Raw genomic sequence first — 17020 nt, forward strand, 5'->3', positions numbered from 1 at the left:
ACCGTCTTAAATTAATACTTTAAGAAATGCCTATGAGGAAAATGAACGGCGGTTTATTTTTCCAGGTCTCTCGAGGGGGCGGGACTGCGACGCTCTATTGAGACAGCTGTCTTGTCTGTGTTTAATGGCCGCCCCAATGCATTTCCAATGGAAGTCAAATGGTTTGACCAAACATTTTTGTTTGATATGAGGGGGGGGGGGGGGGGGGGGGCAGAACACAAAACTAACAAAAAAGTTTGGTCATTAAACACGGAGAAGACACGAGACAGCATGTCTTGTCCGTGTCTTAATAATAGTGTGAATGAGGCCACAGACAGATACAGTCATCCATGTTCATATTTATGGTTATATTTATTGTCATGTCACTTATTGGTGTTAGTGAATCACCTGCCCATGCAGTCGTCATCAGTCACGTGACGTGACGACTGGGTTTAACCCATTCTGACCTGAGATCACATTCTAGAAATGTCTTCTACATCCTGACAGTTTCCATTCTGACCTGAGATCAGATTCTAAAAAATGTCTTCAATGTCAGTCGCTCTTCGATTTAAAAAGAAATAGCAGACCTACAAGCTCGTATCGCGCCACTTGGCGGCGCGCTACGAGATTGTAGATCTGCTATTTTTCAATAGCTAAAGCATAACATGATGCTAACACCAAAATGGGTTCCCGGCCAAAATGGGTTAAAAGGGAGTTGACACATACTGCCGATTATCACCTGATGAAGGCCGTTCACGGCCCAAACGTTGTGTCTTATTTATGGTGTTTTGAATAAAAAGCAAACACCTTGGAGCAAACCTGTGTGCGGACTCTCCTCTCTTCACAGACCGATAGACAGACACACCGATGAGACATTTTGGCCGATATATCGATATCCGACGTCTAAATTGTTAAAGGCACCCTTTTTGCAAAAAAATATATGTTAATGACATTTAGAAGCTTTAGAACACTTTCCTGGGGATCTTTATGTGTGTAATATGTGGTTTTAGATATTTTAGATTGTAGCAGTGAGCCCAGTGTCTCTGATGTCATGGAGACTGGGCTCACTTACTTCCTGGACCACAATTCCCATAATACTTTGGTGCACTGCTCCTCCTTGTGGATAGGGGAGGGCTGTCTTACTGAGACCACAATGTAGTCCTAGATGTAGTCCAGGAAGTAAGTGAGCCCACTGTCCATGACATCAGAGACACTGGGCTCACTGCTACAATCTAAAATATCTAAAACCACACATTACACACATAAAGACCCCCAGGAAAGTGTTCTAAAACTCCTAAATGTCATCAACATATATTTTTTTAGCAAAAAGGGTGAAGTGTCCCTTTAACTACTTTGACGTGGTATCGAGTACGAGGAGGACGGTCGAGTTGTATACCTGAACGTAGAGCAGGTTGAGTTGGACCGGGTCTCTGGAATCAACGTTCTGGTCCGAGTAGAAGAACTTTCTCCTGAGTAGAAGCATCTCTGTTTCCTCCACGCCCTGTTCTCTCAACGTCCTGCCATGGTCCAACCAGTTCACTGGAATATAAACACACACTGTTATCTCCAACGTCCTGCCATGGTCCAACCAGTTCACTGGAACATAAACACACACTGTCCTGCCATGGTCCAACCAGTTCACTGGAATATAAACACACACTGTTATCTACAACGTCCTGCCATGGTCCAACCAGTTCACTGGAACATAAACACACACTGTCCTGCCATGGTCCAACCAGTTCACTGGAACATAAACACACACTGTCCTGCCATGGTCCAACCAGTTCACTGGAACATAAACACACACTGTCCTGCCATGGTCCAACCAGTTCAATGGAACATAAACACACACTGTCCTGCCATGGTCCAACCAGTTCAATGGAATATAAACACACACTGTTCTCTCCAACGTCCTGCCATGATCCAACCAGTTCACTGGAACATAAACACACACTGTCCTGCCATGGTCCAACCAGTTCACTGGAACATAAACACACACTGTCCTGCCATGGTCCAACCAGTTCACTGGAACATAAACACACACTGTCCTGCCATGGTCCAACCAGTTCACTGGAACATAAACACACACTGTCCTGCCATGGTCCAACCAGTTCACTGGAATATAAACACACACTGTTCTCTCCAACGTCCTGCCATGGTCCAACCAGTTCACTGGAATATAAACACATACTGTTCCCTCAACGTCCTGCCATGGTCCAACCAGTTCACTGGAACAAAATATTATGTATTAACAACAAGGAGTTGCATTGCTGTGGTTTGGGCCTTACTCTGTTATTCAGAGGTGGAAATGAGAATTTTGCCTGTGCTACAGAGGAGGAGAAACAGTTATTCAGAGGAGGAGGAGAAACAGTTATTCAGAGGAGGAGGAGAAACAGTTATTCAGAGGAGGAGGAGAAACAGTTATTCAGAGGAGGAGGAGAAACAGTTATTCAGAGGAGGAGGAGAAACAGTTATTCAGAGGAGGAGGAGAAACAGTTATTCAGAGGAGGAGGAGAAACAGTTATTCAGAGGAGGAGAAACAGTTATTCAGAGGAGGAGGAGAAACAGTTATTCAGAGGAGGAGGAGAAACAGTTATTCAGAGGAGGAGGAGAAACAGTTATTCAGAGGAGGAGGAGAAACAGTTATTCAGAGGAGGAGGAGAAACAGTTATTCAGAGGAGGAGAAACAGTTATTCAGAGGAGGAGGAGAAACAGTTATTCAGAGGAGGTGGAGAAACAGTTATTCAGAGGAGGAGGAGAAACAGTTATTCAGAGGAGGAGGAGAAACAGTTATTCAGAAGAGGAGGAGAAACAGTTATTCAGAGGAGGAGGAGAAACAGTTATTCAGAGGAGGAGGAGAAACAGTTATTCAGAGGAGGTGGAGAAACAGTTATTCAGAGGAGGAGGAGAAACAGTTATTCAGAGGAGGAGGAGAAACAGTTATTCAGAGGAGGAGGAGAAACAGTTATTCAGAGGTGGAGGAGAAACAGTTATTCAGAGGTGGAGAAACAGTTATTCAGAGGTGGAGGAGAAACAGTTATTCAGAGGTGGAGGAGAAACAGTTATTCAGAGGTGGAGGAGAAACAGTTATTCAGAGGAGGAGGAGAAACAGTTATTCAGAGGTGGAGGAGGAGAAACAGTTATTCAGAGGAGGAGAAACAGTTATTCAGAGGAGGAGGAGAAACAGTTATTCAGAGGAGGAGGAGAAACAGTTATTCAGAGGAGGAGGAGAAACAGTTATTCAGAGGAGGAGGAGAAACAGTTATTCAGAGGTGGAGGAGAAACAGTTATTCAGAGGAGGAGGAGAAACAGTTATTCAGAGGAGGAGGAGAAACAGTTATTCAGAGGAGGAGGAGGAGAAACAGTTATTCAGAGGAGGAGGAGAAACAGTTATTCAGAGGTGGAGGAGAAACAGTTATTCAGAGGAGGAGAAACAGTTATTCAGAGGAGGAGAAACAGTTATTCAGAGGTGGAGGAGAAACAGTTATTCAGAGGAGGAGAAACAGTTATTCAGAGGAGGAGGAGAAACAGTTATTCAGAGGAGGAGGAGAAACAGTTATTCAGAGGAGGAGGAGAAACAGTTATTCAGAAGAGGAGGAGAAACAGTTATTCAGAGGAGGAGGAGAAACAGTTATTCAGAGGAGGAGGAGAAACAGTTATTCAGAGGAGGTGGAGAAACAGTTATTCAGAGGAGGAGGAGAAACAGTTATTCAGAGGAGGAGGAGAAACAGTTATTCAGAGGAGGAGGAGAAACAGTTATTCAGAGGTGGAGGAGAAACAGTTATTCAGAGGTGGAGAAACAGTTATTCAGAGGTGGAGGAGAAACAGTTATTCAGAGGTGGAGGAGAAACAGTTATTCAGAGGTGGAGGAGAAACAGTTATTCAGAGGAGGAGGAGAAACAGTTATTCAGAGGTGGAGGAGGAGAAACAGTTATTCAGAGGAGGAGAAACAGTTATTCAGAGGAGGAGGAGAAACAGTTATTCAGAGGAGGAGGAGAAACAGTTATTCAGAGGAGGAGGAGAAACAGTTATTCAGAGGAGGAGGAGAAACAGTTATTCAGAGGTGGAGGAGAAACAGTTATTCAGAGGAGGAGGAGAAACAGTTATTCAGAGGAGGAGGAGAAACAGTTATTCAGAGGAGGAGGAGGAGAAACAGTTATTCAGAGGAGGAGGAGAAACAGTTATTCAGAGGTGGAGGAGAAACAGTTATTCAGAGGAGGAGAAACAGTTATTCAGAGGAGGAGAAACAGTTATTCAGAGGTGGAGGAGAAACAGTTATTCAGAGGAGGAGAAACAGTTATTCAGAGGAGGAGGAGAAACAGTTATTCAGAGGAGGTGGAGAAACAGTTATTCAGAGGTGGAGAAACAGTTATTCAGAGGAGGAGGAGAAACAGTTATTCAGAGGTGGAGGAGAAACAGTTATTCAGAGGTGGAGGAGAAACAGTTATTCAGAGGAGGAGGAGAAACAGTTATTCAGAGGAGGAGGAGAAACAGTTATTCAGAGGAGGAGGAGAAACAGTTATTCAGAGGAGGAGGAGAAACAGTTATTCAGAGGTGGAGGAGAAACAGTTATTCAGAGGAGGAGAAACAGTTATTCAGAGGAGGAGGAGAAACAGTAAATCAACTACAGAGGAGGAGGAGAAACAGTTATTCAGAGGAGGAGAAACAGTTATTCAGAGGAGGAGGAGGAGAAACAGTTATTCAGAGGAGGAGGAGGAGAAACAGTTATTCAGAGGAGGAGGAGAAACAGTTATTCAGAGGAGGAGAAACAGTTATTCAGAGGAGGAGGAGAAACAGTTATTCAGAGGAGGAGGAGGAGAAACAGTTATTCAGAGGAGGAGGAGAAACAGTTATTCAGAGGAGGAGGAGAAACAGTTATTCAGAGGAGGAGGAGAAACAGTTATTCAGAGGAGGAGAAGGAGAAACAGTTATTCAGAGGAGGAGAAACAGTTATTCAGAGGAGGAGGAGAAACAGTTATTCAGAGGAGGAGGAGGAGAAACAGTTATTCAGAGGAGGAGGAGAAACAGTTATTCAGAGGAGGAGGAGAAACAGTTATTCAGAGGAGGAGGAGAAACAGTTATTCAGAGGAGGAGGAGAAACAGTTATTCAGAAGAGGAGGAGAAACAGTTATTCAGAGGAGGAGAAACAGTTATTCAGAGGAGGAGAAACAGTTATTCAGAGGAGGAGGAGAAACAGTTATTCAGAGGAGGAGAAACAGTTATTCAGAGGTGGAGGTGGAGGAGAAACAGTTATTCAGAGGTGGAGGTGGAGGAGAAACAGTTATTCAGAGGAGGAGGAGAAACAGTTATTCAGAGGAGGAGGAGAAACAGTTATTCAGAGGAGGAGGAGAAACAGTTATTCAGAGGAGGAGGAGAAACAGTTATTCAGAGGTGGAGGAGGAGAAAGGGAGCTCATCGTACACTCGTCGTCCGTGTGCAGCTTCTGTTTGAGTTTCTCCATCTTCTTGTCGTCTCGTAGGAGCGTCTTGTCTCTCTTCAGGGTCCCCATGGTCTCCTCCTTCTTCTCCTCGCCCGTGTCTCGCACCAGAGAGTACTCGTCGTAGTTTGTGATGCCTGGCCGAGGAAACACAAAACAAAAACAAATCAGATTTCAAACTTTATCTCCAATCAAAGCAGGGAGGCATTGTTGGATCCCATTGTTTTAACCCATTCTGAACAGGAACCCATTTTGGTGTTAGCATTACGCTATGCTTTAGCTTTTGAAAAATAGCAGATCTACAAGCTCATAGCGCGCCACCGAGTGGCGCGCTACGAGCTTGTAGGTCTGCTAACCAGGCCCTCCCAGTGTCAGGGAGTACGCTAACCAGGCCCTCCCAGTGTCGGGGAGGACGCTAACCAGGCCCTCCCAGTGTCAGGGAGGACGCTAACCAGGCCCTCCCAGTGTCGGGGAGGACGCTAACCAGGCCCTGTCGTCAACCCCGCCTCGGGTATGGGCACTGGTGACGCGGAGGAGAGAACACAGCCCCAGCGCCCACAGCGCCCCCAGCTGGAATCGAGTGGACCTACCTATCCTGTCTGCAGACGCAGACGCTCAGTGAGTGGACCTACCTATCCTCTCTGCAGACGCTCAGTGAGTGGACCTACCTATCCTCTCTGCAGACGCTCAGTGAGTGGACCTACCTATCCTCTCTGCAGACGCAGACGCTCAGTGAGTGGACCTACCTATCCTCTCTGCAGACGCAGACGCTCAGTGAGTGGACCTACCTATCCTCTCTGCAGACGCAGACGCTCAGTGAGTGGACCTACCTATCCTCTCTGCAGACGCAGACGCTCAGTGAGTGGACCTACCTATCCTCTCTGCAGACGCAGACTGTCAGTGAGTGGACCTACCTATCCTCTCTGCAGACGCAGACGCTCAGTGAGTGGACCTACCTATCCTCTCTGCAGACGCAGACGCTCAGTGAGTGGACCTACCTATCCTCTCTGCAGACGCAGACGCTCAGTGAGTGGACCTACCTATCCTCTCTGCAGACGCAGACGCTCAGTGAGTGGACCTACCTATCCTCTCTGCAGACGCAGACGGTCAGTGAGTGGACCTACCTATCCTCTCTGCAGACGCAGACGCTCAGTGAGTGGACCTACCTATCCTAGCGCAGACGCAGACGCTCAGTGAGTGGACCTACCTATCCTGGCGCAGACGCAGACGGTCAGTGAGTGGACCTACCTATCCTAGCGCAGACGCAGACGCTCAGTGAGTGGACCTACCTATCCTCTCTACAGACGCTCAGTGAGTGGACCTACCTATCCTCTCTACAGACGCAGACGCTCAGTGAGTGGACCTACCTATCCTCTCTACAGACGCAGACGCTCAGTGAGTGGACCTACCTATCCTCTCTGCAGACGCAGACGCTCAGTGAGTGGACCTACCTATCCTCTCTGCAGACGCAGACGGTCAGTGAGTGGACCTACCTATCCTCTCTGCAGACGCAGACGGTCAGTGAGTGGACCTACCTATCCTCTCTGCAGACGCTCAGTGAGTGGACCTACCTATCCTCTCTGCAGACGCAGACGCTCAGTGAGTGGACCTACCTATCCTCTCTGCAGACGCAGACGGTCAGTGAGTGGACCTACCTATCCTCTCTGCAGACGCAGACGCTCAGTGAGTGGACCTACCTATCCTCTCTACAGACGCAGACGCTCAGTGAGTGGACCTACCTATCCTCTCTGCAGACGCAGACGCTCAGTGAGTGGACCTACCTATCCTCTCTGCAGACGCAGACGCTCAGTGAGTGGACCTACCTATCCTGGCGCAGATGGTCATCAGCATGTCGCTGACGATCTTGGAGTCGTCCACCATGACGGTCTTCACCGTGCCGTCCAGCATGCGTATCTTTAGGGGGCGCTGTTTCTTCTTGTACTCCAGGGTGTCCTGTGGTCGCCACAGAGAGAGGGGAGGACATGACAATACAATTAAAAACACCGAGCTGTTTTATGTCTTCATGTAGTTTTATGGAAAGCTTTCTAAATAAACCTACTAGCCACAGGGAAAAAAGGGTGTGTGTAACGCAGAAACCTGTGGCCTGTAGAATGATGTTAACCCCGTTCCTCAACATGTAGTAGTCCAGAGCCTTGTTTAATAGAGACTAACCCCGTTCCTCAACATGTAGTAGTCCAGAGCCTTGTTTAATAGAGACTAACCCCGTTCCTCAACATGTAGTAGTCCAGAGCCTTGTCTAATAGAGACTAACCCCGTTCCTCAACATGTAGTAGTCCAGAGCCTTGTTTAATAGAGACTAACCCCGTTCCTCAACATGTAGTAGTCCAGAGCCTTGTTTAATAGAGACTAACCCCGTTCCTCAACATGTAGTAGTCCAGAGCCTTGTTTAATAGAGACTAACCCCGTTCCTCAACATGTAGTAGTCCAGAGCCTTGTTTAATAGAGACTAACCCCGTTCCTCAACATGTAGTAGTCCAGAGCCTTGTTTAATAGAGACTAACCCCGTTCCTCAACATGTAGTAGTCCAGAGCCTTGTTTAATAGAGACTAACCCCGTTCCTCAACATGTAGTAGTCCAGAGCCCTGTTTAATAGAGACTAACCCCGTTCCTCAACATGTAGTAGTCCAGAGCCTTGTTTAATAGAGACTAACCCCGTTCCTCAACATGTAGTAGTCCAGAGCCTTGTTTAATAGAGACTAACCCCGTTCCTCAACATGTAGTAGTCCAGAGCCTTGTTTAATAGAGACTAACCCCGTTCCTCAACATGTAGTAGTCCAGAGCCTTGTCTAATAGAGACTAACCCCGTTCCTCAACATGTAGTAGTCCAGAGCCTTGTTTAATAGAGACTAACCCCGTTCCTCAACATGTAGTAGTCCAGAGCCTTGTTTAATAGAGACTAACCCCGTTCCTCAACATGTAGTAGTCCAGAGCCTTGTTTAATAGAGACTAACCCCGTTCCTCAACATGTAGTAGTCCAGAGCCTTGTTTAATAGAGACTAACCCCGTTCCTCAACATGTAGTAGTCCAGAGCCTTGTTTAATAGAGACTAACCCCGTTCCTCAACATGTAGTAGTCCAGAGCCTTGTTTAATAGAGACTAACCCCGTTCCTCAACATGTAGTAGTCCAGAGCCTTGTTTAATAGAGACTAACCCCGTTCCTCAACATGTAGTAGTCCAGAGCCTTGTTTAATAGAGACTAACCCCGTTCCTCAACATGTAGTAGTCCAGAGCCTTGTTTAATAGAGACTAACCCCGTTCCTCAACATGTAGTAGTCCAGAGCCTTGTTTAATAGAGACTAACCCCGTTCCTCAACATGTAGTAGTCCAGAGCCTTGTTTAATAGAGACTAACCCCGTTCCTCAACATGTAGTAGTCCAGAGCCTTGTCTAATAGAGACTAACCCCGTTCCTCAACATGTAGTAGTCCAGAGCCTTGTCTAATAGAGACTAACCCCGTTCCTCAACATGTAGTAGTCCAGAGCCTTGCCCGCCTCCAACCAGATGCCCTTCTTTGGGTCCTCGTCCGACAGGAACAGACCATAGTCGTTGGCTGCAAAGACAAGACACATATTAGAGAGAGAGAGACAGAGAGACAGAGACAGAGAGAGAGAGACAGACACAGAGACAGAGACAGAGAGAGACAGAGACAGAGACAGAGACAGAGACAGAGACAGAGACAGAGAGAGACAGAGAGAGACAGAGACAGAGACAGAGACAGAGACAGAGAGAGAGAGAGAGAGAGAGAGAGAGAGAGAGACAGAGACAGAGACAGAGAGACAGAGAGAGACAGAGACAGAGAGAGACAGAGAGACACAGAGAGACACAGAGAGAGACAGAGACAAGAGAGAGAGAGAGAGACAAACACAGAGACACTAGATAGAGAGACACTCACGTTGGCCTAGCTGGGCCTCAGGGACTCTCTCTCTGATCATGCGACATGCGTCATACACCATGGTGGAGGGCTCAAACTGCATGGTCTTCACCACGTTGCCCACGCTGATCTTGAGCGACAGCGCCACCATGTTTGCTGCTGGCCGGTCGCAGTACTGCGGCTACACCTGAAAGACAAACAGCAAAAACACCATTTATAAAGGGGGAGGCGTCAAAAAGGCGTCCTGTGGCACTGAGTGAGTTTTAACAGAGCATTTACGACTTCATCAATCATAAGCACTATAAAATATATATAAATAAAAGACCAATTGCCGTTGCTCTACGGTAATGGTGCTAAGCGTAACATTTATTAATTGCCATAGATCAATGACGTTAAATGTCCATCCATCCATCTTCAACCGATTAACCGTACTCGGGTCGTGGGGGCGACTTCCCTCTCCAGAGCAACATTAGTGACTTCCTCCTCCTGGGGGATTCCGAGACGTTCCAAGGCCAGTGAGTCGATGCGTTTCCTCCAACTGCGCCTTGGTCTGCCCCGGGGGGGGGGGGGGTCTCCTCCCAGTGGGAGGTCCGTCGAGGAGATGGGAGATGCCCGAGACTCCGAGAGGCATCCTAACCAGATGCCCGAACCACCTCAGCTGACTCCTTTCCAGGCGAAGGAGCAGCAGCTCTACTCCGAGTCTCTCTCATGTGACTGAACTTCTCACCCTGTCTCTAAGGGAGATTCAGCATCCTCAGTATCGTCACAATCGTTTCAGGGGTTGAAAAATTGTCATATTTTTTTTAAGTTATAAAGGATTATAAAGGAATAGCGGAAATAGCAGATCTACAAGCTGACATCGCGTCTCAATGTCACACTTTGTGAGCTTGCAAATCAGCAATTGCCGCTACTTAAATAAAATGTCTTTGGATAGTGTAAAGTCAGATAATGTTGACAGTCAAACAGAAATACACTTTTAACCCATTTAGGCCCCACGCTGAAATTAAACAAAATGTCTTGTCTTGTTTCTGTCAGTCGTTCTCAGCCTTTTTCACATCAAGGACCCCCAGAATTATCAGTTTTTGGCCACGGACCCCCATCTGACATGTGACCAGATTTGACTGAGAGCCTGCCATCGCGCAAATTACAGCTTTTCACCAGAGGAGAACTTTTTTCAAAATCAGTTAATAGCACAGGCAGACTCTTCACATACTAGAGCATGTCTGAAATAAGTGTCAGAGCTTAAATCGACACGTAAATATGAAACAAATGCTTAAACACGTAGCTAGGTGTAATGTTAAGAGACCACAGAAATGAACCTTTGAAGCCTGTTTTCTCAACTCGCTGTTTTCTGCAAGACATTACTTACTTACCAACCAATATGTCAATTTGAAGCTATGATTCCCTGCTTTCATAGGACATGAAGAATTCCAACGATTTGTGCCACATTCGATTTTCCAAAAGAAATAGCCGATCTACAAGCTCATAGCGCGGCACCGAGTGCCGCACTATGAGCTTGTAGGTCGGCTATTTTTCAATAGCTAAAGTATAACGTAATGCTTAGAACACCAAAAGGGGTTCCCGCCCAGAATGGGTTAATCATAATGTCCCAATGTAGTTATGTAAACACAACAACACAATTGCAATTATGTGTGCGTCAATAAATCTTGGGAGTCATCATAATTCCATCATGGTGACATCATGATTTCATCATGGTGACAGCCTTGCATAGAACACAACTTGACCAGCTGTTCCTGGTGAAAAGAAACATTGATTGATTGATTACTTGCTTAACGAGTTTGAAAACAGTACAGCAGCGTACAGTAGAGAATGATAAATAAATAATAGGTCTCGGGCTGCTCGTTTCCATTGTGATCCATTGTACTCAGTTCATCATAATGTCATCATCATCATTCACCGCGGTCGAGATCATGGATTTCACAACAACGCCACGGCAGACTTCCCGGTCCTTCATTGCCATCCCCAGTTCCTGCTTTACTGATGCCTGTGTCCCTATAGCGATGACATCATGTGTCCCTATAGCGATGACATCATGTGTCCCTATAGAGATGACATCATGTGTCCCTATAGCGATGACATCATGTGTCCCTATAGCGATGACATCATGTGTCCCTATAGCGATGACATCATGTGTCCCTATAGCGATGACATCATGTGTCCCTATAGCGATGACATCATGTGTCCCTATAGCGATGACATCATGTGTCCCTATAGCGATGACATCATGTGTCCCTATAGCGATGACATCATGTGTCCCTATAGCGATGACATCATGTGTCCCTATAGCGATGACATCATGTGTCCCTATAGCGATGACATCATGTGTCCCTATAGCGATGACATCATGTGTCCCTATAGCGATGACATCATGTGTCCCTATAGCGATGACATCATGTGTCCCTATAGCGATGACATCATGTGTCCCTATAGCGATGACATCATGTGTCCCTATAGCGATGACATCATGTGTCCCTATAGCGATGACATCATGTGTCCCTATAGCGATGACATCATGTGTCCCTAGCGATGACATCATGTGTCCCTATAGCGATGACATCATGTGTCCCTATAGAGATGACATCATGTGTCCCTATAGCGATGACATCATGTGTCCCTATAGCGATGACATCATGTGTCCCTATAGCGATGACATCATGTGTCCCTATAGCGATGACATCATGTGTCCCTATAGCGATGACATCATGTGTCCCTAGCGATGACATCATGTGTCCCTATAGCGATGACATCATGTGTCCCTATAGCGATGACATCATGTGTCCCTATAGCGATGACATCATGTGTCCCTAGCGATGACATCATGTGTCCCTATAGCGATGACATCATGTGTCCCTACTAGCGATGACATCACAGGGAACGACAGTTTTCTACCTCTGGTCTGCTTTGAGGCAGGACTCCAGAGATGAAGGGAAGATATAACCTCAGCTCTGTAGCAGTGGCCGGTAGTGCTGACAACGAATATTCCATATTCAAACAAACTTTCAAATTAAAAATAATAATAAATAAATAAAATAGTTATTAGTTTTCGCGAGACGGTGCCATGGGTAAGCCTTGTGAGCTTGTAGATTAGTTATATTTGCCACGCGACACGCCGACACCGGCATACATTGAAGAATAAATCAGCTGCCTCGCACGGAGCCTTTTACGTTTTACGTTTACTGCTCAGAAGGGTGAAATCTTCCGTCAACAGCGTATCTAGTGATCAGAATCTGGGACAGGCCTGGCCTACAACAAAACGGTTTTATTTTTGCTTCGGTGTTGTTTCGGACGGACGGGAGAGTATATTTTTAGACAACACACAGATCTATCACTCATCGATCTTCAATCATGAAGCGACTTTATCCTTCAGGAAATTATAAAAAGATGAATAAAATGCGTAAGGATGAAATGTGGCGCCGGGTCTGTCAGCAGCAGCAATGCAGTGTTCTGTTCTGTCAATTAATACTGCATCGTTTTGATAAGGCTGTGTGGTATGATTTTACTGGAGAAGGGAGAATGCATGCGTTGTGTTCCAACTCGGTTTTCAGCAGCACCAATGTGCGGAGAGGGAGAGTTGCACCAGCAATGCGATCTTAAATATCTCAGGTTGTATTGGTTTAAAATAAATACAATTATAAAAAAATCCGAATGTAATTTTTGGACAATTCTGGCAGCACTAGTGGCCGGCAAACTGTGTTCTTCTGGATCGGACTAGTGAAGAAACACGGGGAAGGTTGCCGTATATTAGATCAGTCGATGGGTGGCTCTTCCAAGACAGATTTTGCGCTCTCATTATAAGGTCATATACACACATACATTAAATATCAGCAGCAACACTAAAAGCAATAACAGATACGGTATATATTTACAGAAGGAACGTGGTGTGTGTGGTGGGGGGGGGGGGGGGTGGTGGTGGGCTAGCTGAAACTGTCGGTTTTTGCATCCACTGTTGATTGACAAAAGTGGGCTTACTGAAATATTATGGCCACAGTTTTTAACCCATTTAGGCCTGACGTCGAAATAATTAAAAAAAAGTCTTCTGAAAGAATATATGTTCAAAGATTTGTGCCGCATTTTCACGATTTTTCAAAAATAGCAGACCTACAAGCTCGTAGCGCGCCACTCGGTGGCGCGCTATGAGCTTGTAGATCTGCTATTTTTCAATAGTTAAAACCCCAAAAGGGGTTCCCGTACAGAATGGGTTAATAAATGTTCTCGGGGCCCAGGCCGTAGCGTAACGGTCTGGGCACCGGACTGGTAATCCAGTCGCAGTGTGCCGCGGGTTCGACTCCCGGACCCGACACGGCCTTTACTGCATGTCATCCCCCATCTCTCTCCCGTTTCCTGTCAGCCTACTGTCTGTCCCTTCAAAAATCAATAAAAGGCGTAAGCCGCAAAAAGAATATCTTAAAAAAAAAGAAAAAAAGAAAAATGTTCTCGGGAGGCAGGCAGCTAGCCCTCACTCCATTTCTGATCGTCTCCTCCAGGCCGGAGGGCTGAAGGGAAGGGCGTGTGTGTGTGTGTGTGTGTGTGTGTGTGTGTGTGTGTGTGTGTGTGTGTGTGTGTGTGTGTGTGTGTGTGTGTGTGTGTGTGTGTGTGTGTGTGTGTGTGTGTGTGTGTGTGTGTGTGTGACTGAACAGGTCATCTCTGGCACTGTTGCATCCAACTGGGTGAAACTTTACACACACTCACACTCTCCTAATAGGCGCGGACACACACACACACGCACACACACACACACACACGTATTTCTGAAAAAACATAATTATGTTTCTATGTTAATCGTTCTCAAACTATTTCATGTCAAAGACCCCCATAAATATATGTAATTGGCCCACCGACCCCCATCCAAAAATATGTTGTTCCAGGGACCTCCCCGACAGAAGCAAGATTTGAGTTAAAAATGTTCGCTCTCAAAGTATTTTCAAAGATTTGTGCCACATTTTCTACAAGATCTACAAGCTATGAGCTTGTAGATCTGCTATTTTTCAATAGCTAAAGTATAACGTAATGCTTTAAACACCAAAAGGGGCTCCCGCCCTGAATGGGTTAACGCCCATTAACGCTTATTACAATATTTCCACCATTACGTATTTTCTTGGGGGAAAAAGTTGTACTACTTTTGTTTCTAAACGTTACACAAATCGGTACATATTACCATCAAAATGGACTCATGGTGGAGCTACAACAGGCCTCATGGTGGAGCTACAACAGGCCTCATGGTGGAGCTACAACAGGCCTCATGGTGGAGCTACAACAGGCCTCATGGTGGAGCTACAACAGGCCTCATGGTGGCATACAACATTTTATACATAATCTGCGCGTCTCGGCTCATATGTTGCTGTCGATTTCGTCGAGTAAAACCAAGACGAAAATTGTTCGTCGACTACCTTTTTCCACTGAGGAAAACTACATGGAAACTGAATGAAAACTAAACTACGATGACTGAAACTGAGACTAAATATACTGACAATTTCGTCGACAATAAAAACTAAACACTAAAATGCTAGGAAGGGACTATAGTGGACAAGAGATCCAGTATAAGTCATTTTACACTTTGTTTGCATGCTGAAAATAGCAGATATACAAGCCCACAACGCGTCGCACTGCAACGCGTTGTGGGCTTGTGGATCTGCTATTTTCAGCAAGTGTAGAAACAGTCATTACAGGCCCATCAAGGCCCACCAAAATGCATTCTAGTCGACTAAATCAACTGTAGATTCAGTCAACTAAAATCTTATGATATTTAGTCGACTAAAACTAGACGAACACTAAGACATTCCAGGTGACTAAAATGTGACTGAAACTAAATTAATTCATTAATCAATGAATAAACTTTGACATGGCTGACTCCTACATGTAATACAGTAATAACATTGTTATAGGTATGTGGGGCGGGGTGGGGCGGGGGGTACAGAGGGTAAGGGGGTGCAGAGGGTATTATTTGGCACGCACTCAACTAAGTATAATCAAGCCTTTGGTGGAGAAGCGGCGCACGGCATGGATTTACACACACAGGGCAATTCTTTCAACATAAAACAATTCCTACATTCAACTTTTCAGGAGAGTTCGGAAGAGGCAATTCTCTGGAATGCTGCATTCAGGCTTTGCATGGAAAGGGGGGGGAATTTGCTTTAAAAAAAAAAACAACCATAGTAAATGCTGGGAACTCACTGGACCCCACTGCTGGTCCAGACAACAACTATTCCACAATCTCCGAGCCAGCCTGTAAAACTACACCATCCCGACAGCCGAGAAAGGAAACAGTCACCCGTTCGTCTTTTCCATTAACGAAAATATATTTTAAAATATTTTTACGTTAAAAAAGAGAGAAAATATTTCCGTTTCTGATGAGCAGCAAACTATATACAGGCGTTGATTATTTTTGGTTTATATATATATAAATGTCAAATCTGTGCGACTGTAAAGACTAAAGTGGGACGCTATATATATATATATATATATATATACTCCAGGTTTTAGTAAAGGTGTGTGTCGACTCGGGGTAAATGGTGCATTTATATAGCGCCTTTATTCAAGGCGCTTTACATAGATTGTGTCACCCACACATTCACACACCGATGGCGGCGGAAACCATGCAAGGCACCAACCAGCACATCGGGAGCAATCAGGGGTTCAGAGTCTTGCTATATATAAGCGGGGGGAGGGGGGGGGGGGGGGGGGGAGGGGGGGGGGCGGGCCCCATGACGATTATAGAAGCATTTAGTCTCTGGAGGGAGCTCTGGTCATTTTCAGAGCTTCCGTTGCTCCACGCTGTATGGAGCATGCTAACACATTGTGGGAGGCAGAGCTTCCGTTGCTCCACGCTGTATGGAGCATGCTAACACATTGTGGGAGGCAGAAACGGTCTGGTCATTTTCAGAGCTTCCGTTGCTCCACGCTGTATGGAGCATGCTAACACATTGTGGGAGGCAGAGCTTCCGTTGCTCCACGCTGTATGGAGCATGCTAACACATTGTGGGAGGCAGAAACGGTCTGGCTCAAGAGACTAGTTAAAAGGGGTAGGGGGCTCGAGGGCCTCCTTTGATGTCTACTGTACTGTATGTGGGGGGGGGGGGGGGGGGGGGGGTCTGTACAGTACCTGACTGCTGCTTTTAGTGGGAGCTGTACTCCCAACGGTCTGGTCCACTGGATGTCCTGGTCCAGCCTGGAAAAGACAAAACACACACAATACTAAATCACTGCTTCTCACACACTACTGTCCGTACTGTACGGGCCATCAGAGGTACTGCAGGGGGCAGTGATTATAGGCTTACTGTACATACTGTACAGGCCATCAGAGGTACTGCAGGGGGCAGTGATTATAGGCTTAGAGTAAATATGAATAGAGGAAACCCAGAGGAGAAATGGACATAGTGGCCGGATTTGGTATTGCAGCGCTGGGCCCAAAAACATGAACGCGCTGGGCCCAAAAACATGAACGCGCTGGGCCCAAAAACATGAATGCGCTGGGCCCAAAAACATGAACGCGCTGGGCCCAAAAACATGAATGCGCTGGGCCCAAAAACATGAACGCGCTGGGCCCAAAAACATGAATGCGCTGGGCCCAAAAACATGAACGCGCTGGGCCCAAAAACATGAACGCGCTGGGCCCAAAAACATGAACGCGCTGGGCCCAAAAACATGAACGCGCTGGGCCCAAAAACATGAACGCGCTGGTCCGCTGACTATCAT

At 46.2% G+C, this 17020-nt stretch overlaps 1 protein-coding gene across 3 annotated transcripts in view; it reads right to left on the reverse strand.

Annotated features, from left to right (window-relative positions):
- The window catches only part of tln1 (talin 1), a 215247-nt gene that overhangs the window by 160491 nt on the left and 37736 nt on the right, over positions 1-17020 (reverse strand). Inside the window, exons 2-7 of one of the 3 annotated variants that reach the window (XM_083793816.1) lie at positions 16428-16493; positions 9329-9494; positions 8889-8986; positions 7240-7369; positions 5401-5553; positions 1376-1518 (exon numbers count right to left, since the gene is read on the reverse strand). In XM_083793816.1, the coding sequence (XP_083649942.1) occupies positions 1376-1518; positions 5401-5553; positions 7240-7369; positions 8889-8986; positions 9329-9458 (654 nt within the window). In that variant the 5' untranslated portion in view covers positions 9459-9494; positions 16428-16493. Of the gene's footprint in view, positions 1-1375; positions 1519-1774; positions 1809-5400; positions 5554-7239; positions 7370-7538; positions 7565-8888; positions 8987-9328; positions 9495-16427; positions 16494-17020 lie in introns of those variants that run through there. The other 2 variants (XM_083793817.1, XM_083793818.1) reach the window with 2 other exon arrangements.

This window comes from Protomyctophum parallelum (genome assembly GCF_964188405.1).
Source record: "Protomyctophum parallelum genome assembly, chromosome: 21".
In the NCBI taxonomy this organism is placed as follows: Eukaryota; Metazoa; Chordata; class Actinopteri; order Myctophiformes; family Myctophidae; genus Protomyctophum; species Protomyctophum parallelum.